General features: G+C 49.9%; 1 protein-coding gene across 29 annotated transcripts in view; it reads right to left on the bottom strand.

Annotated features, from left to right (window-relative positions):
- The window catches only part of CSGALNACT1 (chondroitin sulfate N-acetylgalactosaminyltransferase 1), a 336,716-nt gene that overhangs the window by 24,803 nt on the left and 291,012 nt on the right, over nt 1-20,901 (bottom strand). For 28 of the 29 annotated variants that reach the window (XM_027962570.2, XM_060407077.1, XM_060407076.1 and 25 more), the window contains 2 exons: nt 15,578-15,794; nt 2,541-2,642 (listed from right to left, as the gene is read on the bottom strand). In XM_027962570.2, coding sequence (XP_027818371.1) covers nt 2,541-2,642; nt 15,578-15,794 — 319 coding nt within the window. The remainder of the gene's footprint in view (nt 1-2,540; nt 2,643-15,577; nt 15,795-20,901) is intronic. The other variant, XM_060407085.1, reaches the window with a different exon arrangement.

The following is a 20,901-nucleotide window of genomic DNA, read 5'->3' as shown; positions in this document are numbered from 1 at the left end:
TTCTCCCAAAGGACAAACACTGAACATTTTAAAACTGAGTAAGGCCCTGTGCTGAGGGCTGGAGTCACAGAAGCACCCGACGCGGTACCATGCTAGCAGCAGATAGACTAGCCAGGACAGTGGAAACACACACCAGGAAGCGTGTATGAGAGATGCTGAGAGAGAGGGTGGTCAGAGCTGAGAGGGCAGGACAGGGCAGGGGGAGCTCCAGAGTGGGGATCTGGGTGCGGACGGCCAGACGGAGCCTCAGAGGAAGCAGGAACGAGGGTGGAGGGAACCCAGACCTAAGGGAACACGGCGAGTGAGGACGAAGGGTGAACTGCGCCCCCCGTGCGGCTGCGGGGCACTGAGCTGTCAAAACGACAGGAGAGGTGAGAGCCGGCCTGGGGACCAGACTGGGTACCCGAGCGGGTATAGCGGGTGACAAGGAACTCCATCTGCTCCATGGGGTTGCAGGCAGCAGCCGTGGGGAACCAGCTCAGGCTGGCGGCAGAGGAAAGGGCATTCCTAAAGCAACTCCCAGGAGGGGGCAGAACACGCCCCACGGCCTCCATGGCATCAACACCGCAGTGTCACCGGTGATCAGAGCGGGGAGGCAGCAAGTTTCTGCAGCCTTGCTTCAAAGACTGGCTCAGGCTCCAGCATGAAGTCCCCTTCAGGGCTAGCTTTGTCTCTGGGAGTTTCCCAAACCATCCCTACCCCGGGAATCACTGTACTGTCCTTGTTCAGATTCTGTTCATTCTTGGCTGACCACACAACCCTCTGAGTGTGAATTCAGCCCGCCAGGTAATGTGATATGGAAGAAACTGCCTTGATAGAGTCCCAGGCACTCCAGCCACTGGACAGAGCATTTCCTGTAACACGGCCTCAGTGGCCTCCCATTTGTCCATCAGACTCGTCTAAAGTCGGCCTGAGGTATCTATCAGCAAATGTCTGATCATCTTCTGATGTCCTTGGGAGATGCCAGACCCAGCCTGACTGTGCTATAGAGTCACCTGGACCTCTACTTAAAATACCCTTAAAGGAGGTAGCTCAGGCAGGCCCTGGAGGGACCTCCACTTTCCTAGACAATCGTTCTCAATCCTGGCTGCATGTCAGAATCATCTGGAAGGCGTGAAAAAGATCCACACCTCCCGTGCCTACCTGCAGAGATGTTAAAACCTATCCACCAGCAGAGGACATGAATTCCAATAACTCCCGCTCCTCACTCCCAAGTAGAGATGAAAAGGATACTGCAACGCGCTGGAGTCGAGAGGTTTCTAATTCATTTACGTTTAGGATATTCAATTATTTTATTCCCTTTGATCTCCCTTCGGCAGGCGCCACGGCTTTAAACTGGTACTAGTTTTAAACTCTTTTAACTCCTTATTGCTTTAGAACAGAGGTTGGCAAACTTTTTCTATAAAGGACCAGACAGTAAAAAGTTTAGCTTTGTGAGTTACGCTGTCTCTGTCATAACTACTCAGCTCTGCAGTTGAGTATGAAAACTGCCATAAACGATACAGAAAGAGGTGAGCAGGCCTTCGAGCCAATAAAACTTCATTTACAAAAGTCAGTGTGGACAGAATCTGACCAGTGCACTGCTTCAGAGGTCTGAGTAATTACTACCATTCTGATCTTGTGCTCGGTAATACAAACTTAGTAACAAAGCCTGAAAAACACAAAGAGCGCACTTAGTCTCAGCATCTTATGCTTTGACCAGATATTGAAAACGGAGGGACGTGTTTATACTCAAACCAGTGAACCTACTCAGATGACTTCCGCCCCCAGCACCTCTGACCACCCTCCAAGATGTACGCACAGAGAAACCACCCACCTGGTCATTCACCTGTGGCTGCAAACCAGGATGAGTGAGCAGACTGCACCACCAGCCTCCTCACAAGCAGGAAATGTCACCGATGTGTACTCATTAAATATATGTTTGTTCGCTTATTTGGGTAGGGGAAAAAACCCCTCTCTGTTGTTTTTTTGGTGCACTTACTCCCCACGTAACTGATGAATGAGGTAGAAACCCACAAGCCTCTGTCCACAGGTGCTGGTCCAACAGCTTCTGAGACTCTAGGGCCTGCCCCAGTCATCACTGCCCACCCCTCTCTGATCTCAAAGCGCAGAATGAGAGAGTCGGAGGGTGAGCCCATCTGCGAAGTAGATGAGACGGAGCCCTGAAGAGCGGGGCTGAGAAGCAGCTCCCCACATGGCTGTGCTCCCCGACTCCATCCCTGCCGAGTGCAGTCCCCACACCTGCCGTTCACACGGTGGGTCAGAGAAGCCCTGTCCCCCACCCAGGCCACTCTGGGCTGTTGTTGCCCGCCTGTCCGAGTCGCTGCCCCACTATGAGGATGCATGCGAGGTGGGCAGTCCCCAGGAAGGAGGGCGCAGAAGCAACCCCTCAATCCCCTAACACACACAAGGCCAGCCCGTCACTGTCCCGGGTCGGGCCGCCGGGAGCGGTAAGGACATAAAACAGCCTGTACGAGCTCAGGTACCTCCTCCCAGGCTCAGGTCCCAGACTCCCGACCACAGCTCCACCTCGGACTCACCTGGAAGTGTTCTCAAGTATTTCTTTGACCTCATCCATTTCTTCTTTTCCAAAGTAAACGACAGTGAGGTGAACCCTCCCGTCCTGTTGGATGGACATCTCCCTGGAACACAAAACACGGAAGTCTGGTCCTGGGTCCACAACGACAGGCGAAGCCCAAACAAATGCCCGTCTGTAAAGTGCAAAAGGGTCCCTCAGGAATGAGCCGCCAGCAAAGCAGAGCAGGGGACAGGACACTCTGGCTGGCTCGTCCCAGCGTCCGTATTCCTATTTCTCTTACCAAGAAAACCACGGAATTTAAACATGTAGATCTGGTCAATGAAAATGCAAGATGCAAGAGGCTGCAGGCTCAACCTGCCTCAGGTCTGGCCTATTGGGGCAGGGATACAATGTCCAGAACAGCGCTGGGGCTGTCCCTTTCTCTGTCACAAGAAGTCTATGAAGGACGGAAGACAGAGCCCATTGCACAGATGAGAACACTGAAGTCCAGCAAGGGCGAGACTGGACTCCTCGTCCTTGCCTTTTCTTGTGTGTGCAACACAAAATAGTCTTAAGAGACTGAACAAGCAAAGGTTAAGAGACATTTATTCTTTGGGGGGGCTCCAGAAACCCTGGGGACACCCAGCGTCATGGCAGTGAGGGAGGCGACAAGCCAGAAGTGCCGCTGCTGGACGGCACCCTCCCCGGGTGGGTGGACTCCCTTCCTGCTCCTCACTGCCCACTCTGTGGCTGATGGTATATGTAAGTGTCTCTGCAGCATTTCAGCAGATTTCTGAAAGCAACTTAAAGGTACGTTTCTACTTTGCTGCTGTTTAAGCTGCTAAGTCGTGTCCAACTCTTTTGCTACCCCCCATGAACTGCAGCAACACCAGGCTTCCCTGTCCATCACTATCTCGAGGTATTTGCTGAAACTCACGTCCATCAAGTCAGTGATGCCATCCAACCATCTCATTTTCTGTTGCCCCCTTCTCCTCCCACCTTCAATCTTTCCCAGCATCAGGGTCTTTTCCAATGAGTCATTTCTTCCCATTAGGTTGCTGAAGAATTGGAGTTTCAGCTTCAGCATCAGTCCTTTGAATATTCAGGACTGATTTCCTTTAGGACTGACTGGTTGAATCTCCTTGCTATCCAAGGGACTCTCGAGAGTCTTCTCCAACACCACAGTTCAAAAGCATCTATTCTTCGGCTCTTAGTCTTCTTTATACAATTCTACTGGCAGGATGATATTTTGGGAAATGCTGATACCTTGCTTGTCCTTCCGCTTCATTCCTTTATTTTTGTGTTGCAACCTCCCTGAACCACTAGACAATCACCCACATCAGAGTTTCAGAGTCTCTGAGCTCTAACTGCAGAGGCCAATTTATCCAGTGATTTTTATCATGACATCAAGGAGGAGGGGCTGCCTACCTGGGGTTGCTGGAAAGATCAGAGAAGACATGGTTCCTGCCCTCACAAACTTTCTTAAGAAATAGATGAGCTCAAATGAAATCATCAGGAAGCTCGTGGCACTGATGAAAAAGTACACGGAATTCCGAAAGGATGACCGTCCTGCGGGCCGGAATGGCTGGCACCCTGAGGGATGTGCAGCATTGCGGTGCGGAGAGGAGGAGGAGGAGAGAATTCCAGAGGGAAGAAGTACCGGGGAAGAGTCTACTGACCCAGGCAAGAGGCACAGGCTTCACCTGCTCAGAGCCTTGGCTCTGCAAATTCTCTCTCGTCTCAGAAGAAGGAAGAGAAGATCTGACTCTGAAACCAGACTGAATGTGGGGCTCTGAGAAGCGGACAAGCGACCAGGAATGGGGCTGGGGTGCTGTTCCTGCTTCAAAACTGAGAGCTTTCCAGCCCCGCCCCTGCAGACTGAGCTATCACCCACGGGGGACAAACTTCTCTGTACATAAAAGACTCCTTCTGCAAACCTGCCAGAGAATCCTGGGACTCCCTTGGCTAGGGCAGAATAAAAGCACACACAGCATCAGGCGCCTGAAAAACTGTGCTTTAAAGTATGCTCACTCGGGGGAAAAATCCATCCCAGGAAGGATCAGGAGAGGGTCACCCACTGAGCCTGAATAAAAAGCATCCTTGTTTTTTCTAGCAACATCTTTGTTGGCATTTTAAAATCCATCAAAGGACTTCCTGTTTTCAAGGAATAAAACAGAGACACACTGGACCTTCACTTCTCATTCACCGGCTCCGGCTTCCTGAAAAGGCAAAGCAGAATTTATTCTGAGGGCCACCTCCAGGCCCACTCCATTCATTCATTCACTGCTTCCTGCTTCATTCAGCAAACAAGAAGTCTTAAGAATCGAGTAAGCCGTTTCTGCCCTTGAGAAGGTCTCCGTCTGATTGGAGACTGCATGATTAAAACTATCTACACGGCGGGCAACACACGCTGCCTCCCAGGGAGGAGCACCAGCACCATCTGTCTGATAATTTTACAAACTTTCCTATCTTTCAAAGCAGGTCTCTCTGGACTGCATCCTCTGAAAGACGAGTGGACAAACCCTGAGTCCCATTGCTGTGCGATGCATAATTCTCACTGGAGTAAGAATAACCACGTGTGGGTCTGTAGAGGGACCATCCCGGTTTCCTGGGATTCTCCAGAGTTTAGCTTTGAAAGCCCACCACCCAGTAAATGCCTCAGAGCAAACTGGGACAACTGGTCACCCTGCCCACGTCAGGGACTTGACAGCAAGGAATGGGCAGCTGAGAGGGGGAGGCACGGCAGGTCAGAAACGGCAGGAAGAGGTCTAATGAGGCAAAGGAGGGTGGCGGGGATGTGGCTGCTTTCTGATGGACGATGGGGACGGGTACCAAGGTCAAGGCGGCATCCAGGCCAAGCCTAGACAGGCGAGTGGACGCCCTGCAGGTGGAGAGGACTGGGGCAAGGGCTCTCCCGGCCGAGAAGGTGCGAATGCAAGGGAATCACATCACAGTTCTTGTCTCAGCCAGTCTGCTCTACAGGAACATCGGGGATGAGAAGAAAACCTACTGAGGCTTTAACCATGTGCCGTGCGAATGAAAAAGCATGAAACAGCCTGCCAGGCTCCAGTGTCTCCCTGTGGTGGGCGAGGACACCAGGGAGACATGGGGAACAGACAGGGACAAGGGCCCATCAGAATCGGGCTTCAGAAAGCAACCTTCTTTGGCTTGGTGGGTCCTATCCCCTCCCGCACCCCACGCTGAAGGGCTCACAACTCCTGGATGCCACGATTTGAGGCGCTGAGGCATGAGAGTCAATAGTGACCCTCGACCATGGCACGGGGACACACACTCCTGGGGCCCATGTCAGGACAGCAAATGAGACCACTGCCAACTGACGGTTTTCTTCTCTTGAACACGTTTCTACATAATCTGTGGCTCAAATGAGGTTAAAAACAGCCTCTATTAGGCCCTGGAGAGACCTTTATGGAAATAAGGTGAATGATATAGATTACCATTTCTCAAACATGTGTACCAGAAACTTTTGGGGGATGACATCGGAGTCTGATCAGAGAATTGCCCGCCCAGGGAGAGGTGGGGGAGAGGCTGGGTGGGGGACGGGGCTGGGTGAGCTATGCAAGCTTTCCTTCCGGGAACACAAAGACGACAAAGGGCCTCCAGAATCGAGGCCCCAGTGGGCAGCCTGGCACAGCGTATACACAGCAGGGCTGGGCTGGTCCCCTGCCCACCCAGTACAGCCTACGCTGCAGCCCCACCTCCGTCCCAGAGTCCACAGTCACTGGTTTCTAAAGACCCAGAAATATCCAGAAACATCTTAACGGTGCTAAGCAGGAAGAGGATTTTTTAAAGTGCTGCAGGAAATTCAAGTAAAAGGTATCCCTGATACTATGTTTAAATGTCATAAATGCCTTGGGAGGGATGAGAGAAGAGTTGGAGGAAGGGAAACAGGGGAACATTAAACAAAAATAACCAGCAAAGTCTGAGAAGGCTCAGAGCAACATGGGGAAGGGTTCTCAGTCCAGCTGGAAGGTGTCAAAATAAAAGTTGAGCCAACTTGTAACTGCAAACAAACTACACGACGAGACAGACGCGCTTAACAACGGGTAAGCCGGACGCCTAGGGAACCGAGAAGCCGGAAAGCAAATGTAAGAAGAGTCTCTAAGAAGGCAGAATGAGGTGATTTTTCAAAAGGAGGGGGAGGTCGGTTTAAGCCAACACACCACTAGGCAAAGGGAACTGAATCTGAAGCGAGTTCTCCTAGGTGCACCCCCTCTGCTCTGGGCCAGGCTGAAGATGTCCTGGGAGTGGAGGCACCCGGGGCCTTCATGGGAGGGGAAACGGCTCGTGGACCCTGTGAGGTTCCTCCAGGGACCGGGGCCCCCGGACAGCAAGGGCGGAGGCACCTGCTGGAGTGATGAGCCGTCTCATCTCCATAGCAACAGTGGAGTCCCGGAGCACACAGGCCCATGGGCGGCCCCAGCGCACCTGACCGAAGCGGTCCATACGTCTCCTCAGGGTACACGCCGGTGTCATTCCCACTGAGGGCGGGGACAGCCCTGGAGCTTCAGCCGCATCACATCTGGTCAGTACAGGAACATCCCCCATCTCCTGTTCACGGTCTCTTCAATAAAGGCCCTGAGGGTCTCACGCTAGGAAAATTTTGTCTCACCCAACAAATGGCAGTTACCTTTCCATTAGCCACCGAGGCTGAGGGAAACGAGGCTTTCCATCTGAAAATCAAATTCCTCACATAAAGGAAAGGCTTGTGCGAGAGCAGATTAACGACGAAAGCATTAAAAATTAGAGGGCAGCGAATACACTGAGAAAACCTACAAAATCCATACGTAGGTCTGAGAAGCAGAGAAATCAGTAACAAAGCAGCAATTAGAACACCAAAAAAGCTCCCTGAAATGAAAGAATCCACTACAACAAATGAGAGCGTCAACTCCTAGGCAGACTGATAAGAAGTCCAGGGTCCCCAAGGAGGAGAAAGCGGTCTAGGGCTCTCAAAGTGAAGAGAGGGGTCTGGAATTCTCAAGGAGGAAGAAAGGACAAATTTTTTTTTTTTTCTCTCTCTCTACATTCCTTAGTCTTAGTCACATAAAACGTTTTTATCTTTAAGCCCGGAACTGATGATCACACAACTAGCCACTGGGTTTGGACTCTGTGCTAAGGATTATATAGCAGGCATGTATCCTGCTTGAGGACAGTTTCTCCTTCCTGAGGGCCTTCTGGCTAATCCTGTTATCTTGAAATGCGGATTGTTGGAGTAGGTCTAGAAAGATCTTTGCAAACCTCCGGACAGTCTTTCGATTTATTGTAATAACTAATTGGAGAGTATGTAACTATTGCTAACACTAGCAAGGGGGGCAGTCTTTCTGCCCCCTTCTGATGTCTGTGTCAGAAGCTTTCTCTATCTCTTTTATGCTTTAATAGAACTTTATTACCCAAAAGCTCTGAGTGATCAAGCCTTGTCTCTGGCCCTGGATTGAATCCTTCTCCTCCGGAGGCCAAGAATCCCGGCATCTTTCGGGGTTCAGCAACAATCTTCCACAGACAAGGAAACGGAATTACAGGAGACAGGAAAACAAGACTGAGATGCATCCTGGCTAAGGGACCACGACTCACGATGAAGGCAGGCATTCTTCCGTCAACTTCAGGAAAGACAAAGCAAAGCAGGCCTCACACTTCTCCACGGCGTCGTCATATGCAGAAGAACCTCCACAGCCTCCCGAGGAAAGGAAACGCATCCAAGAGCGTTAAGCCCAGCCACAGCACCCTTAAACTGTGCAGATGACAAGCAGGCTTTCTGTTCTCAGGCACTCAGGACCCTTCTTGAAGAGACACCTTGACCATGAAATCTAGACACCCTAAACCTCAAGAATGAAGGCATCACTGTCAGCACACTGCTGATGAAGGCCCTAAATCCACTGACGCACAGGATCCGTGGTTACGACAGAGTGTCAGGGCTGCAAACCCCACTGAGGTAAAAATAACAGGCAGCTGAGACATGGGGAGATGGGCTCGGGAGAGGGAGGAAACATAACCATGCTCCTCTCTTCTTCTTACCGGGATTTTTCGGTTGATCTAGCCTAACATTAATATATGGGGTAGAGAAACATGATGATTTCTGCTGGGAGCCACCACGGGAGATCCCACCCATGACAAGGTCATGTGGAAGAGAACTGTTAAGCAAGGCTTCAGGACTCAACGGGCTCCCTAGGCTTTCTCGAGCATCTACCCCAAAACCAAAATCTGTCTGTTTTACTATTTCATGACTTTCACCAACTCCTCTGACATTAACAGGGAGCTAACCCTGACCACATTTCTCTGGAAAAAATTAACTTAGGGCTATAGCTAATACGTCTCCTGGACATGAGAGGAATATTTCCAATCAAAACCCCTCTGTTAGCATTATAGCTTGCTTGGCAGGTATATCCAGACTCTTGCAGCTACGCATATGATTATTTACATCCTCCCAACTGTGAGAGGCATGGAAAGCCTAAAACATAGAGCCTTGTAAAGAGTTAAAAGTTATTAGCGTAGTGCTAGGCATAGGATTTCATTATTGGGCCAATGCTTGTTGCTAAGCTCCCGTATCTCTTATCCACTGTGCACCTGGGAGTGCATTAGTTAACACAGTTGGAAAGTAAGAAAAACAAGTGTAGCCTTGAAATTAACCACATCAGACTTTGAGCTAATTGGTTCTTTCTTGTAACTCACTACACCTTTGCTTCCTGAAGATGTAACTCTGTTTAATACTTTTTGAGGCTGACACAGATTAGAAATATAAGAAAAAACATTTCAAGGGAAAAATAAGTTTTCTGGTTGAAAAGCCTTTATCAAAAGAGGGTCATAAAATGTTCACAGGCCTCCAAGGCCGAAAGATAATAATATACACAATATTGTTTTTGGAAAAGGTTTGCAAAAATAATCCTGGTTTCGATAAAGACAAAACAGATGTAATGTTTGGGCTGACTCTGTATGACTTTGCATCTTTCATTTCCCTCTATGTATAAGACAAGGTATAAAAGTACCTTTTAATAATAAAGCTATTGGGCCTCGCTTGAAAAAGCTTGGTCACCCCGTGTTTTTCTTTTTTCTCTTTTTTTCTCTCTTACTTTTTTTTTCAGGCTGATCCCTTGGAGCATAGAGGCTCCCTGCGTTCACTTACCTGCCCAGTTTCTAAGACCTGAATGAGAAGATGTTCTGCATCTTCACTCCTTCGGGTGAGGGAGACCGAGAAGGCACCTGTGGCCTCCGTGAACAGGGCGAACTTCTTGTCTCGAAGTTTTATTGGCTTTCTATGTAAACCAAGGAATATCAGCCTCTTTCTCTCCTCTATTTTCGTATCTACAATATTCTTTCCTTATCTCTCTCTAAATCATCCGCCGACGCCGTTTTTCCTTCAGGTTCCCCTGGATCCTGCGGGGGCTGGACTCCGGCAGATTTCAGTCTGCTCAGCTTCGTAAAACACGTTTTACCTTCAAAGCCATCTGTAATCAGACCTCTAATTAGACAGAACTAGTATCTCTCTCTCTCTCTCTCTCTTAGATTTTTGGATGTGCTGGGTCTTCACTGCTGCCTGTAGGCTCTCTCCGGTTGCGGCAAGTGGGGGCTACTCTCTAGTTCTGGGGCATGAGCCTCTCATCGTGGAGGCCTCTCTTGTTTCGGAACATGGGCTCTGGGGTGCGCAGGGCAAGTAGGTGTGGTACATGGGCTTAGCTGCTCCATAGCAGATTTTCCCAGACCAAGGATCGAACCCACGTCCGTTGCATTGGCAGGCAGAGTCTTAATCCACTGGATGACCAGGGAAGCCCCAGGAACTAATATCTCTTATAGCACAGAAACATTTTCCCAAAGAGCGGTAATTCCTTCTGTCATAATGCAGATTCTTTTCTATAAGTTTCAGTTTCAGTTCAGTCGCTCAGTCGTGTCCGACTCTTTGCGACCCCATGAATCGCAGCACGCCAGGCCTCCCTGTCCTTCACCAACTCCCGGAATTCACTCAAACTCACGTCCATCGAGTCGGTGATGCCATCCAGCCATCTTATCCCCTGTCGTCCCCTTCTCTTCCTGCTCCCAACCCCTCCCAGCATCAGGGTCTTTTCCAATGAGTCCACTCTTTGCATGAGGTGGCCATAGTATTGGAGTTTCAGCTTTAGCATCAGTCCCTCCAATGAACACTAAGGACTGATCTCATTTAGGATGGACTGGTTGGATCTCCTTGCAGTCCAAGGGACTCTCAAGAGTCTTCTCCAACACCACAGTTCAAAAGCATCAATTCTTCAGCACTCAGCTTTCTTCACAGTCCAACTCTCATATCCATACATGACCACTGGAAAAACCATAGCCTTGACTAGATGGACCGTTGTTGGCAAAGTAATGTCTCTGCTTTTCAATATGCTATCTAAGTTGGTCATAACTTTCCTTCCAAGGAGTAAGCGCCTTTTAATTTCATGGCTATAGGTTTAAGTGAGGAAAAACTTAATTCTCTCATTAAAAATAGAACATAGAGCACGTCTCATACTGAATGACATTTCAAATGTGTTATTTTTCTATCTGTAGACGTGCAAAGAAAGGTGCCAAGAATGTTTAATTAATGTTTAAAATGGTTAATTTAGGGAAGCAGAGCCAAACATGAGTTTTTAAATAACTTATTCCTGGTTGTGTTCTACCATGTAAACATCACATTATAGCCATGTATCACTTTCACAAATGTAAAAGTCAGGTTTAAATTATAAAAGCAAAAAAAAAAAAAAAAAAACTTCCACTGAATTTTTAAACAAAGCATAAAAAATAGGGCAATGGTATAAACACTTCCAGAACAATATAAAAATGTCTTAAGACAGAGAGAATCCGAAAGAAGAAAAAAGATCACTCATGGTTCCACTTTCCGTGACAACGAGAATGGTTCAGAATCAGTAGTAACAGTTTCCACTCCTGGATGGAAGTAGCTTCACAGAGACAACACCGAACACTGAATAAACATCAGCTTGTATTTTCTCCCAATACTCTTGGGATCATTTTAATTGCATTTAATATTTAATTGACCAGAGTTTACTTTGGCTTTTGGTGAGAAGTCAGAATGAAATTTTTTCTACCGTTTGATCAGTTGTGCTAAAGCCATGTACTGAATGATCGATCCATTTCCTGCTGGACAACTTGAAATGTCACCTTCACCAAGTTCTGACTCGAAATTAAATAGCCCCAGATATTGGGGCTAAAGGAAATCAACCCTGAATATTCACTGGAAGGGCCGATGCTGAAGCTGAAGCTCCAATACTTTGGCCACCTAACGTGAAGACCCGATTCAAGAGAAAAGACCCCGACGCTCAAAGGCAGGAGGAGAAGGAGATGACAGAGGATGAGATGGTTGGATGGCATCATCGACTCAATGGACATGAGTCTGAGCAAACTCCTTGAGAGTGAAGGATAGGGAGGCCTGGTGTGCTGCAGTCCATGGAGTCTCAGGACATGACTAAGCAACCGAACAACAAGGACAAGAAGGTTTTAGGCTTCCCAAGTGGTGCTGGTGGAAAGAATCTGCCTGTCAGTGGAGGAAACGTAAGAGACTTGGGTTTGATCCTGGGTCTGGAAGATCCCCTGGAGGAGGAAATGGCAACCCACTCCAGTATTCTTGCCTGGAGGGTCCCATGGACAGAGGAGCCTGGCAGGCTACAGTCCACAGGATCACAAAGAGTTGGACACGACTGAGTGTCTGAGCACAGGTTTAAGTATCCCATCTCAGGCCAACTTTTCAGAGACCTCAGCGTGCCCAGGAGCTGCTGGACCACGGAGCAGACTCTGCTGTCAGCTCTGCTCAAGTGCCCTCCGTTGAGGAAGTCTTTCTCCTCCTGCTTTCCCGGCCTCTACTTCTAACTGTGTGACTACACTCCTCTCTGTGTGAAGCCAGGCTCCTCTCATCCCCCACAGTCTGGTCAAGGGTCTGGTGCACACAAGGGCCCCCCGGTCCCCAAGGACCCCACTGCCCACGTGTGACAACAGGGAAGGGAACAGTGCCAGGCAAGAGAAAGGGGCCTTGAATTTTTGTTTTTAAAGCTTTAACTAGAATTACTTTTCATTTCGCTACCTCCACTTTGGAGACTCATTAAGGTACTAGGTACTCATTACCTTTTTCAACAATATTTCCCTTCCAGTGTTACTCCTACTGTTAATTATCGGCCATCCTCATGACACCAAGGCAGTAACTGAATTGGGGAAGCCCAGGAGAATTCTGCTCTCCCAGGCTCGGGGCCCTGCAGGGAGGGCTCGGCCAGATCCCGAGCAGACAGCCCTCCAGGGTGAGCACCGCCTCTCGAGTCCAGTTCACCAGGGAGAGGCCTGCGTGCTGAAGCCAGCCTCAGGGCCCTGCAAGCTCCAGGCAGCTTCCTGGCCCACGGATGTCACTGTAAACTCGTCCTGGGAGTGGGCACACCGGCCTTGGGAGCAACGGCTGGCCTTCCCTTCCGGCCTGGTGCCCACCGCCGGGTCAGCCCCCCTCAGCATGTATGCTTCCACCAGCGCACTGGGCCGGTCCGAAGAGAAGGCAGAGAGGGACACGGGTGCACCCGGGGAGGTTGAAGGGAGCTGAGCGCCAGCCACTTCAGGGCTGGAGCCAGAGGGGCATTGCTGACAGGCAAGGGGTGTGCCCCAGCGTGTTCTGCAGAGGAGGAAAGGGGAGCTCAGCCCAGCCAGCCCCTTGGGACAGCACAGCTGAAGGCAGCTCCCGATCCGGAGAAGACAGAGGGAGCCCAGAACCAGAGCCCTGGGCAGAAATTACACGGAGACGACTTCAGGTCCAAACGACCGCCAGTTTCCTCTCCAGAGCAGCAGCCTGCCCTGGGGCACAGGCAGTGCCTGGTCCACACTGGGTACACACTGAGTACACAGCCAGCCCACCCCGGGTTCGGGCAGTTATCTGACACACACTCTGCACACAGAATCGGGTATTCAGGAGCACCACTGCGGGATTCTGAATGAAGGGACGGTCAGACCCCCAGAGACTCCTGGATTGTGACCTTAACATTTAGCTAGAAAAGCGTTACTCTTTCAAGTTGGAGAAAATTTATTAAGGACCCATTTACAAAGCTCAGCCTATTCCCTGGTGACTCAGATAGTAAAGAATCTGCTTGCAGTGCAAGAGACCGGGGTTCGATCCCTGGGTCAGGAAGATCCCCTGGAGAAGGACATGACATCCCACTCCAGTACTCTTGCCTGGAGAATCTCATGGACAGAGGAGTTGGTCGGGCTACAGTCTATGGGGTCGCAAGAGTCAGACATGACTGAGCGACTTCACTTTCGCTTTACAAAGCTTAATGACGGGGTGTAGGCAGGACACAGGGATGAGAGCAGCAGGCCTCCTGGTGCCTGCAGAGGCGTTCCCATCTCTAGGCCTGGACATGCCAGAGGGGAAGGTTCTGGGAGCTGGAATGAGCCCATCTCGAGGGGAGGGCCATCTCGACAGGAGCTGTCACCTCTGCTTGAGGGACACATTCAGACTGAGGTTACAAGACAGCAAGGGATCTTGGCACACAAGTGCTGGGCTTCCCGGGATCCAGCACACAGTGACGGGCTTGTTTACTCCCATCTCTGAAACCCGGCCAGGGAGTCGAGGAGGGTTTCTCTTCAACTATGCTCACGACCCAGAATGTGGACAAGTATCAACCACATCCTTATATTGAGCATTACTGGCTTTTAATCCCTGATAGCTCAGTTGGTAAAGAATCTGCCTGCAATGCAGGAGACCTGGGTTCGATCCCTGGGTTGGGAAGATCTGCTGGAGAAGGGATAGGCTATCCACTCCAGTATTCATGGGCTTCCTTTGTGGGTCAACTGATAAAGAATTTGCCTGCAATGAAGGAGACCTGGGTTCCATCCTTGGGTTAGGAAGATCCCCTGGAGAAGGGAAAGGCTACCCACTCTAGTATTCTGTATAGTCCATGGGGTCACAAAGAGTTGGACATGACGGAGCGACTTTAATGTGCATTTAGTGATAAAAGATGAAAAATAAGCTTGATATTCCAAGATGTATCATTAGACACATACGACTTTCTATCTTTAAGATAAGCTGGCCAAGCTAGCTACCGACTGACTTCAAGCAGCCTGAGTGTCACCAACAGGCGTGTAAGATTCGACACGGCACTTACAAGTCAGGCACTTGAAGACACATATGAAAACTACCACTGCATCCGAACAAAAACCCGTTTAAGTCTTCTCAAGTATCTACAAAAATGATACTTCTCAGCATGATTCTACACATAACCTCTGAGGAGACACGGGTTAAAATAAAAGAGTCTGCTGAGAGCATTCCAGCCACTGCTGGAGCGGGGCAGGAATGGAAGCCAGGCTGCAGCCAGACGCACAGGTCCACGGGCACGAGGGCGGAGGTCTTTGGGGCCCGGGAGAGGGCCCAGTCCACCCGTGGCCCCCACCCTGAGCCACTGCAGTCAGAACAGAACCCCCAGGTGTCCGGCCGTCTCTGCAGACCCCGAGGAAAACCCAGCCCTCCTGACCCGCACTTCCGAAGGGAAATCTACCCGCTTTCCAACTGCTCTGAGTGCTCATTGTCCGACTCTTTGTCACCCCGTGGATGGTAGCCCGCCAGGCTCCTCTATCCAGGCAACTTTCCAGGCCAGAATTACTGCAGTGGGTTGCCATTTCCTGCTCCCAGGGATCTTCCTGACCCAGGGATGGAACCCGGGTCTTTTTCATCTCCGTACTGGCAGGCGGATTCTTTACCACTGTGCCACCAGAAAGAAAGAAGAAAGTGAAGTCTCACAGTTGTGTCCGACTCTTTGCGACGCCATAGACTGTAGCCCACCAGGCTCCTCTGTCCATGGAATTTTTCAGGCAAGAATACTGGAGTGGGTTGCCATTTCCTTCTCCAGGGGATCGTCTCCACCCAGGGGTTGAACCCAGGTCTCCCGCACTGCAGGCAGACGTTTTACCATCTGAGCCACCAGGGAAGTCGCGTCTAATTGCTCCAGGGGAGGGTGAATATAACAATCAGCTTTACAGGAAGAAAACAGAGCCGAGCGGGGAGAGAAAGGGGCCCGCGTGCCGGGCGGGCAGGAGCCACCCGCGAGGCACACACACCTGAAGTTCTGCATGAACTGCCGGAACTTGTCCACCCTCCTGGCCAGCGGCACGATGACGTTGACGAGCGTGCTGGCCATGTTCAGCTGCTCCTTCTTCACCTTCAGGATGGGGCCGAACGGCCGGAACAAGACCAGGCGTCTGAACTCGTGCTTGTGGTCCCCTCGGAACGTGAGCTCGTACAACGTGCCTTTATCCCTCTCTGTGCGGTAGATCCCTGTGAACAGACACGAGGGGAGAGCTCTGAGAACTAACTCAGCTGCCGAGCGGCGCGTACCGCCGAGAGCTAGCACGGGATGTTTTTGTTTACAATTCAGATTCAATCTCTACGTCTAATAATTATTAGAAAACGCAAAATGCTTCCACTCAAATCTCCAAAGAAATGAAAATACCGTCAACTTAAAAATCACAGTTAATGACTCTAGAAAAACCACGACCAAAAAAATGTGCAACGTTGGACAGAAAACTGCATTTATACTTATTCAGGGGTCTTAAAGGACTGTGAGGAAATACGCCAAATGAGATCAGCTGTGATGTTAGTCGGGGTTATGGTTTTTCTTTTCTGCTATTTATCTACATTTTCTGCCATATGATTAAACACTTTAATATTATACTTACTAAGAAGTGTGATAAAATGATCTCTTAGAAACAAGAAGAAGCGACCATACGATCTATGCGGGGCACTGGGGCCATCTCGTGGGTCACGTGGCCCCGTGGGTGCTTCTGGAAGCACTGAAGTAGATGAAGCCTGTGGGACCCGCTCGGGGGTAGGCACCCATCTTAGGTAACTTCTCCTGCAGAAGCAGCCCAGCCAGCGTGGCAGGGCCAGCCTGCTGGGGCCACAGTGGGCCCTCCGAGTACCGCTGTCACTCAGACTCCACCGTATCCCTCGCTGCAGTGACCACAGGTCCCAACATCTCCGCTCAACCGTGGGGTGGGGCTCCTGGGCCTCACCACACAAAACATCCCCACTTTGTGAGTGAACCCTTCATCCCCTGGTGCCTCAATTCCACACCTCCTCAGGGTCACTGGGCTCATGGGTATTTTCCTACCATCAGACAAAAAAAAACCAATCAAATCTGATGAAACACCAGACAGGCTTCCTCCTCTTCTCTGCGATTTACTGGGTTTTCTCCTCCTCGTCCTTCCTTCCCCTGTGTGTTGTGCTGTGCTTAGCCGTTCAGTCATGTCTGACTCTTTATGACCCCAGAGACTGTAGCCTGCCAGGCTCCTCTGTCCATGGGATGCTCCAGGCAAGAATGCTGGAGTGGGTTGCCATGCCCTCCTCCAGGGGATCTTCACGACCCAGGGACTGAACACAGACGTCCCGCATTGCGATGGATTCTTTACCATCTGACCCATCAGGGAAGCCCAAGAATACTGGGGTGTGTAGCCGATCCCTTCTCCAGGGGAACTTCCCGACCCAGGGATTGAACCAGGGTCTCCCACATTGCAGGCGGATTCTTTACCAGCTGAGCTACCAGGGCAGCCCTTCCCCTCCCATTCCTCCCTCTGAGTCCCTCTCTGGCTGGGACTCAGCCCTGGGCCGAGCATCTACAAGGCGGGAATGGGGAACGCAGGCATCTGCCGGGGGTCACCCATCTCCGGGCCTCTCAGGACCCCTCCTCCTTTTGTCCTCACCACCCACTTTTGTGGGGACTGCAGGTCTGCTGCACAGCGTCTCTGTTCTTTGCCTTCCACCGAGACTGCGGGGCGGCCTCTTTCATCTCCCTCTGGAGCCACAGAGAGGAGCCCAGGGCCGCGACTCGTCCAGGTGCTTCTCCCCCGGGGGCACCGGGACTCAGGAGCTGAGTGCAGGCTTCAAGGATGCACGGGGCAGGGACCCCTCCTGAAGCCCCCGGGGCTCCTGGTGCAGGCTCGGGAGGCCGTGAGGTCTGCAGAGCTCTCACTGGGGCAGAATCCAGCCTCCCTGCAGGGACCACTTGTGGGAGAAGGGAGACAACGCTCAGGAGGCTCGAAGGAGGTCTCTGAAAACATGAAGCGATTCCCTGTAAAGCCTGTTCATGCTCTTGGGCAACTGGTCCTCACAGAGCACACAAGCGCCTCCCTCCGCCACAGCATGGAGCCGTGGGAAGCCAAGATCCCAGGGTCCAGAGGAGGTGGGACTGAGTCAGGAAGGGGTCAGCGGTCTAACTGCATCTCCACTGAGTGCAGACAGATCTGTGACCCAGCAAGCCACCCCCAGGCAAGGCTGCTACAGAACTGAACCTGCAGATAACAAGGTTTCTCCAAACAGAGTCATCCTCTTTCTCCGAACCCGGGTCAGAATCATTAACTTTTAAAAATCTAAACCAGGGTCAGAATCGTTATCTTTTAACAATCTAAATCCACAGAAGGTACTGGTACAGGCTTCTTTCAAGAGGTAGGCATCTAATTATAAAGAACCTGGTGGCTCAGACGGTAAAGCGCCTGTCTACAATGTGGGAGACCTGGGTTCGATCCCTGGGTTGGGAAGATTCCCTGGAGAAGGAAATGGCAATCCACTCCAGTACTCTTACCTTGAAAATCCCATGGACAGAGGAGCTTGGTGCAGGCTACTATCCATGGGATTGCAAAGAGTCAGGCTCGACTGAGCGACTTCACTTTCTTTCTTTCTTTCTTTCTTTCTTTCTTTCTTTCTAGAGAATGCAGCATTTCTTATCATGAATGATTCCTACAACCAAGCCTTTGGGCAGCAGGGCCAGCACCTCCAGGGATCAGGCAGGGCCGAGGTCCTGGTTCCCAGAAGCACTCCCCACCCCACCACCACCCCAGGCCATCAGTGCCCCAGGCCACACTCACCCACAACTCCAGCTGCGCTCCTGGCACCACCCACATCTGTGCCTTGAAACAGCTACTACATTCACTCTTTAGCCTCTTTCAGTTCAGTTCAGTCGCTCAGTCATGTCCGACTCTTTGCGACCCCATGAATCGCAGCACGCCAGGCCTCCCTGTTCATCACCATCTCCCGGAGTTCACTCAGACTCACGTCCATCGAGTCCATGATGCCATCCAGCCATCTCATGCTCTGTTGTCCCCTTCTCCTCCTGCCCCCAATCCCTCCCAGCATCAGAGTCTGTTCCAATGAGTCAACTCTTTGCATGAGATGGCCAAAGTACTGGAGCTTCAGCTTTAGCATCATTCCTTCCAAATAAATCCCAGGGTTGATCTCCTTCAGAATGGACTGGTTGGATCTCCTTGCAGTCCAAGGGACTCTCAAGAGTCTTCGCCAACACCACAGTTCAAAAGCATCAATTCTTTGGCGCTCAGCCTTCTTCACAGTCCAACTCTCACATCCATACATGACCGACCACAGGAAAAACCATAGCCTTGACTAGACGGACCGTAGTTGGCAAAGTAATGTCTCTGCTTCTGAATATACTATCTAGGTTGGTCATAGCTTTTCTTCCAAGGAGTAAGCGTCTTTTAATTTCATGGCTGCAATCACCATCTGCAGTGATTTTGGAGCCCCCCAAAATAAAGTCTGACACTGTTTCCACTGTTTCCCCATCTATTTCCCATGAAGTGATGGGACTGGATGCCATGATCTTCGTTTTCTGAATGTTGAGCTTTAAGCCAACTGTTTCACTCTCCTCTTTCACTTTCATCAAGAGGCTTTTTAGCTCCTTCACTTTCTGCCATAAGGGTGGTGTCATCTGCATATCTGAGGTTTTTGATATTTCTCCTGGCAATCTTGATTCCAGCTTGTGTTTCTTCCAGTCCAGCGTTTCTCATGATGTATTCTGCATCTAAGTTAAATAAGCAGGGTGATAATATACAGCCTTGACGTACTCCTTTTCCTATTTGGAACCAGTCTGTTGTTCCATGTCCAGTTCTAACTGTTGCTTCCTGACCTGCATACAGATTTCTCAAGAGGCAGGTTAGGTGGTCTGGTATTCCCATCTCTTTCAGAATTTTCCACAGTTTATTGTGATCCACAGAGTCAAAGGCTTTGGCATAGTCAATAAAGCAGAAATAAATGTTTTTCTGGAACTCTCTTGCCTTTTCGATGATCCAGCGGATGTTGGCAATTTGATCTCTGGTTCCTCTGCCTTTTCTAAAACCAGCTTGAACATCAGGGAGTTCACGGTTCATGTATTGCTGAAGCCTGGCTTGGAGAATTTTGAGCATTACTTTGCTAGCATGTGAGATGAGTGCAATTATGTAGTAGTCAGAGCATTCTTTGGCATTGCCTTTCTCTTGGATTGGAATGAAAACGGACCTTTTCCATTCCTGTGGCCACTGCTGAGTTTTCCAAATTTGCTGGCCTATTGAGTGCAGCACTTTCACAGCATCATCTTTCAGGATCTGAAAGGGCTCAACTGGAATTCCATCACCTCCACTAGCTTTGTTCATAGTGATGCTTTCTAAGGGCCACTTGACTTCACTTTCCAAGATGTCTGGCTCTAGATTAGTGATCACATCATCATGATTATCTGGGTCGTGAAGATCTTTTTTGTATAGTTCTTCTGTGTATTCTTGCCACCTCTTCTTAATATCTTCTGCTTCTGTTAGGTCCATACCATTTCTGTCCTTTATCGAGCCCATCTTTGCATGAAATGTTCCCTTGGTGTCTCTAATTTTCTTGAAGAGATCTTTAGTCTTTCCCATTCTGTTGTTTTCCTCTATTTCTTTGCATTGATCGCTGAAGAAGACTTTCTTATCTCTCCTTGCTATTCTTTGGAACTCTGCATTCAGATGCTTATATCTTTCCTTTTCTCCTTTGCTTTTCGCCTCTCTTCTTTTCACAGCTATTTGTAAGGCCTCCCCAGACAGCCATTTTGCTTTTTTGCATTTCTTTTCCATGGGGATGGTCTTGAACCCTGTCTCCTGTACAATGTCACGAACCTCATTCCATAGTTCATCAGGCACTCTATCTATCAGATCTAGGCCCTTAAATCTATTTCTCACTTCCACTGTATAATCATAAGGGATTTGATTTAGGTCATACCTGAATGGTCTAGTGGTTTTCCCTACTTTCTTCAATTTAAGTCTGAATTTGGCAATAAGGAGTTCATGATCTGAGCCACAGTCAGCTCCTGGTCTTGTTTTTGTTGACTGTATAGAGCTTCTCCATCTTTGGCTGCAAAGAATATAATCAATCTGATTTCAGTGTTGACCATCTGGTGATGTCCATGTGTAGAGTCTTCTCTTGTGTTGTTGGAAGAGGGTGTTTGCTATGACCAGTGCATTTTCTTGGCAAAACTCTATTAGTCCTTGCCCTGCTTCATTCCGCATTCCAAGGCGAAATTTGCCTGTTACTCCAGGTGTTTCTTCACTTCCTACTTTTGCATTCCAGTCCCCTATAATGAAAAGGACATCTC

This window comes from Ovis aries, chromosome 26 (genome assembly GCF_016772045.2).
Source record: "Ovis aries strain OAR_USU_Benz2616 breed Rambouillet chromosome 26, ARS-UI_Ramb_v3.0, whole genome shotgun sequence".
Taxonomy (NCBI): domain Eukaryota; kingdom Metazoa; phylum Chordata; class Mammalia; order Artiodactyla; family Bovidae; genus Ovis; species Ovis aries.
This window is presented reverse-complemented; position numbering and strand designations above follow the sequence as displayed.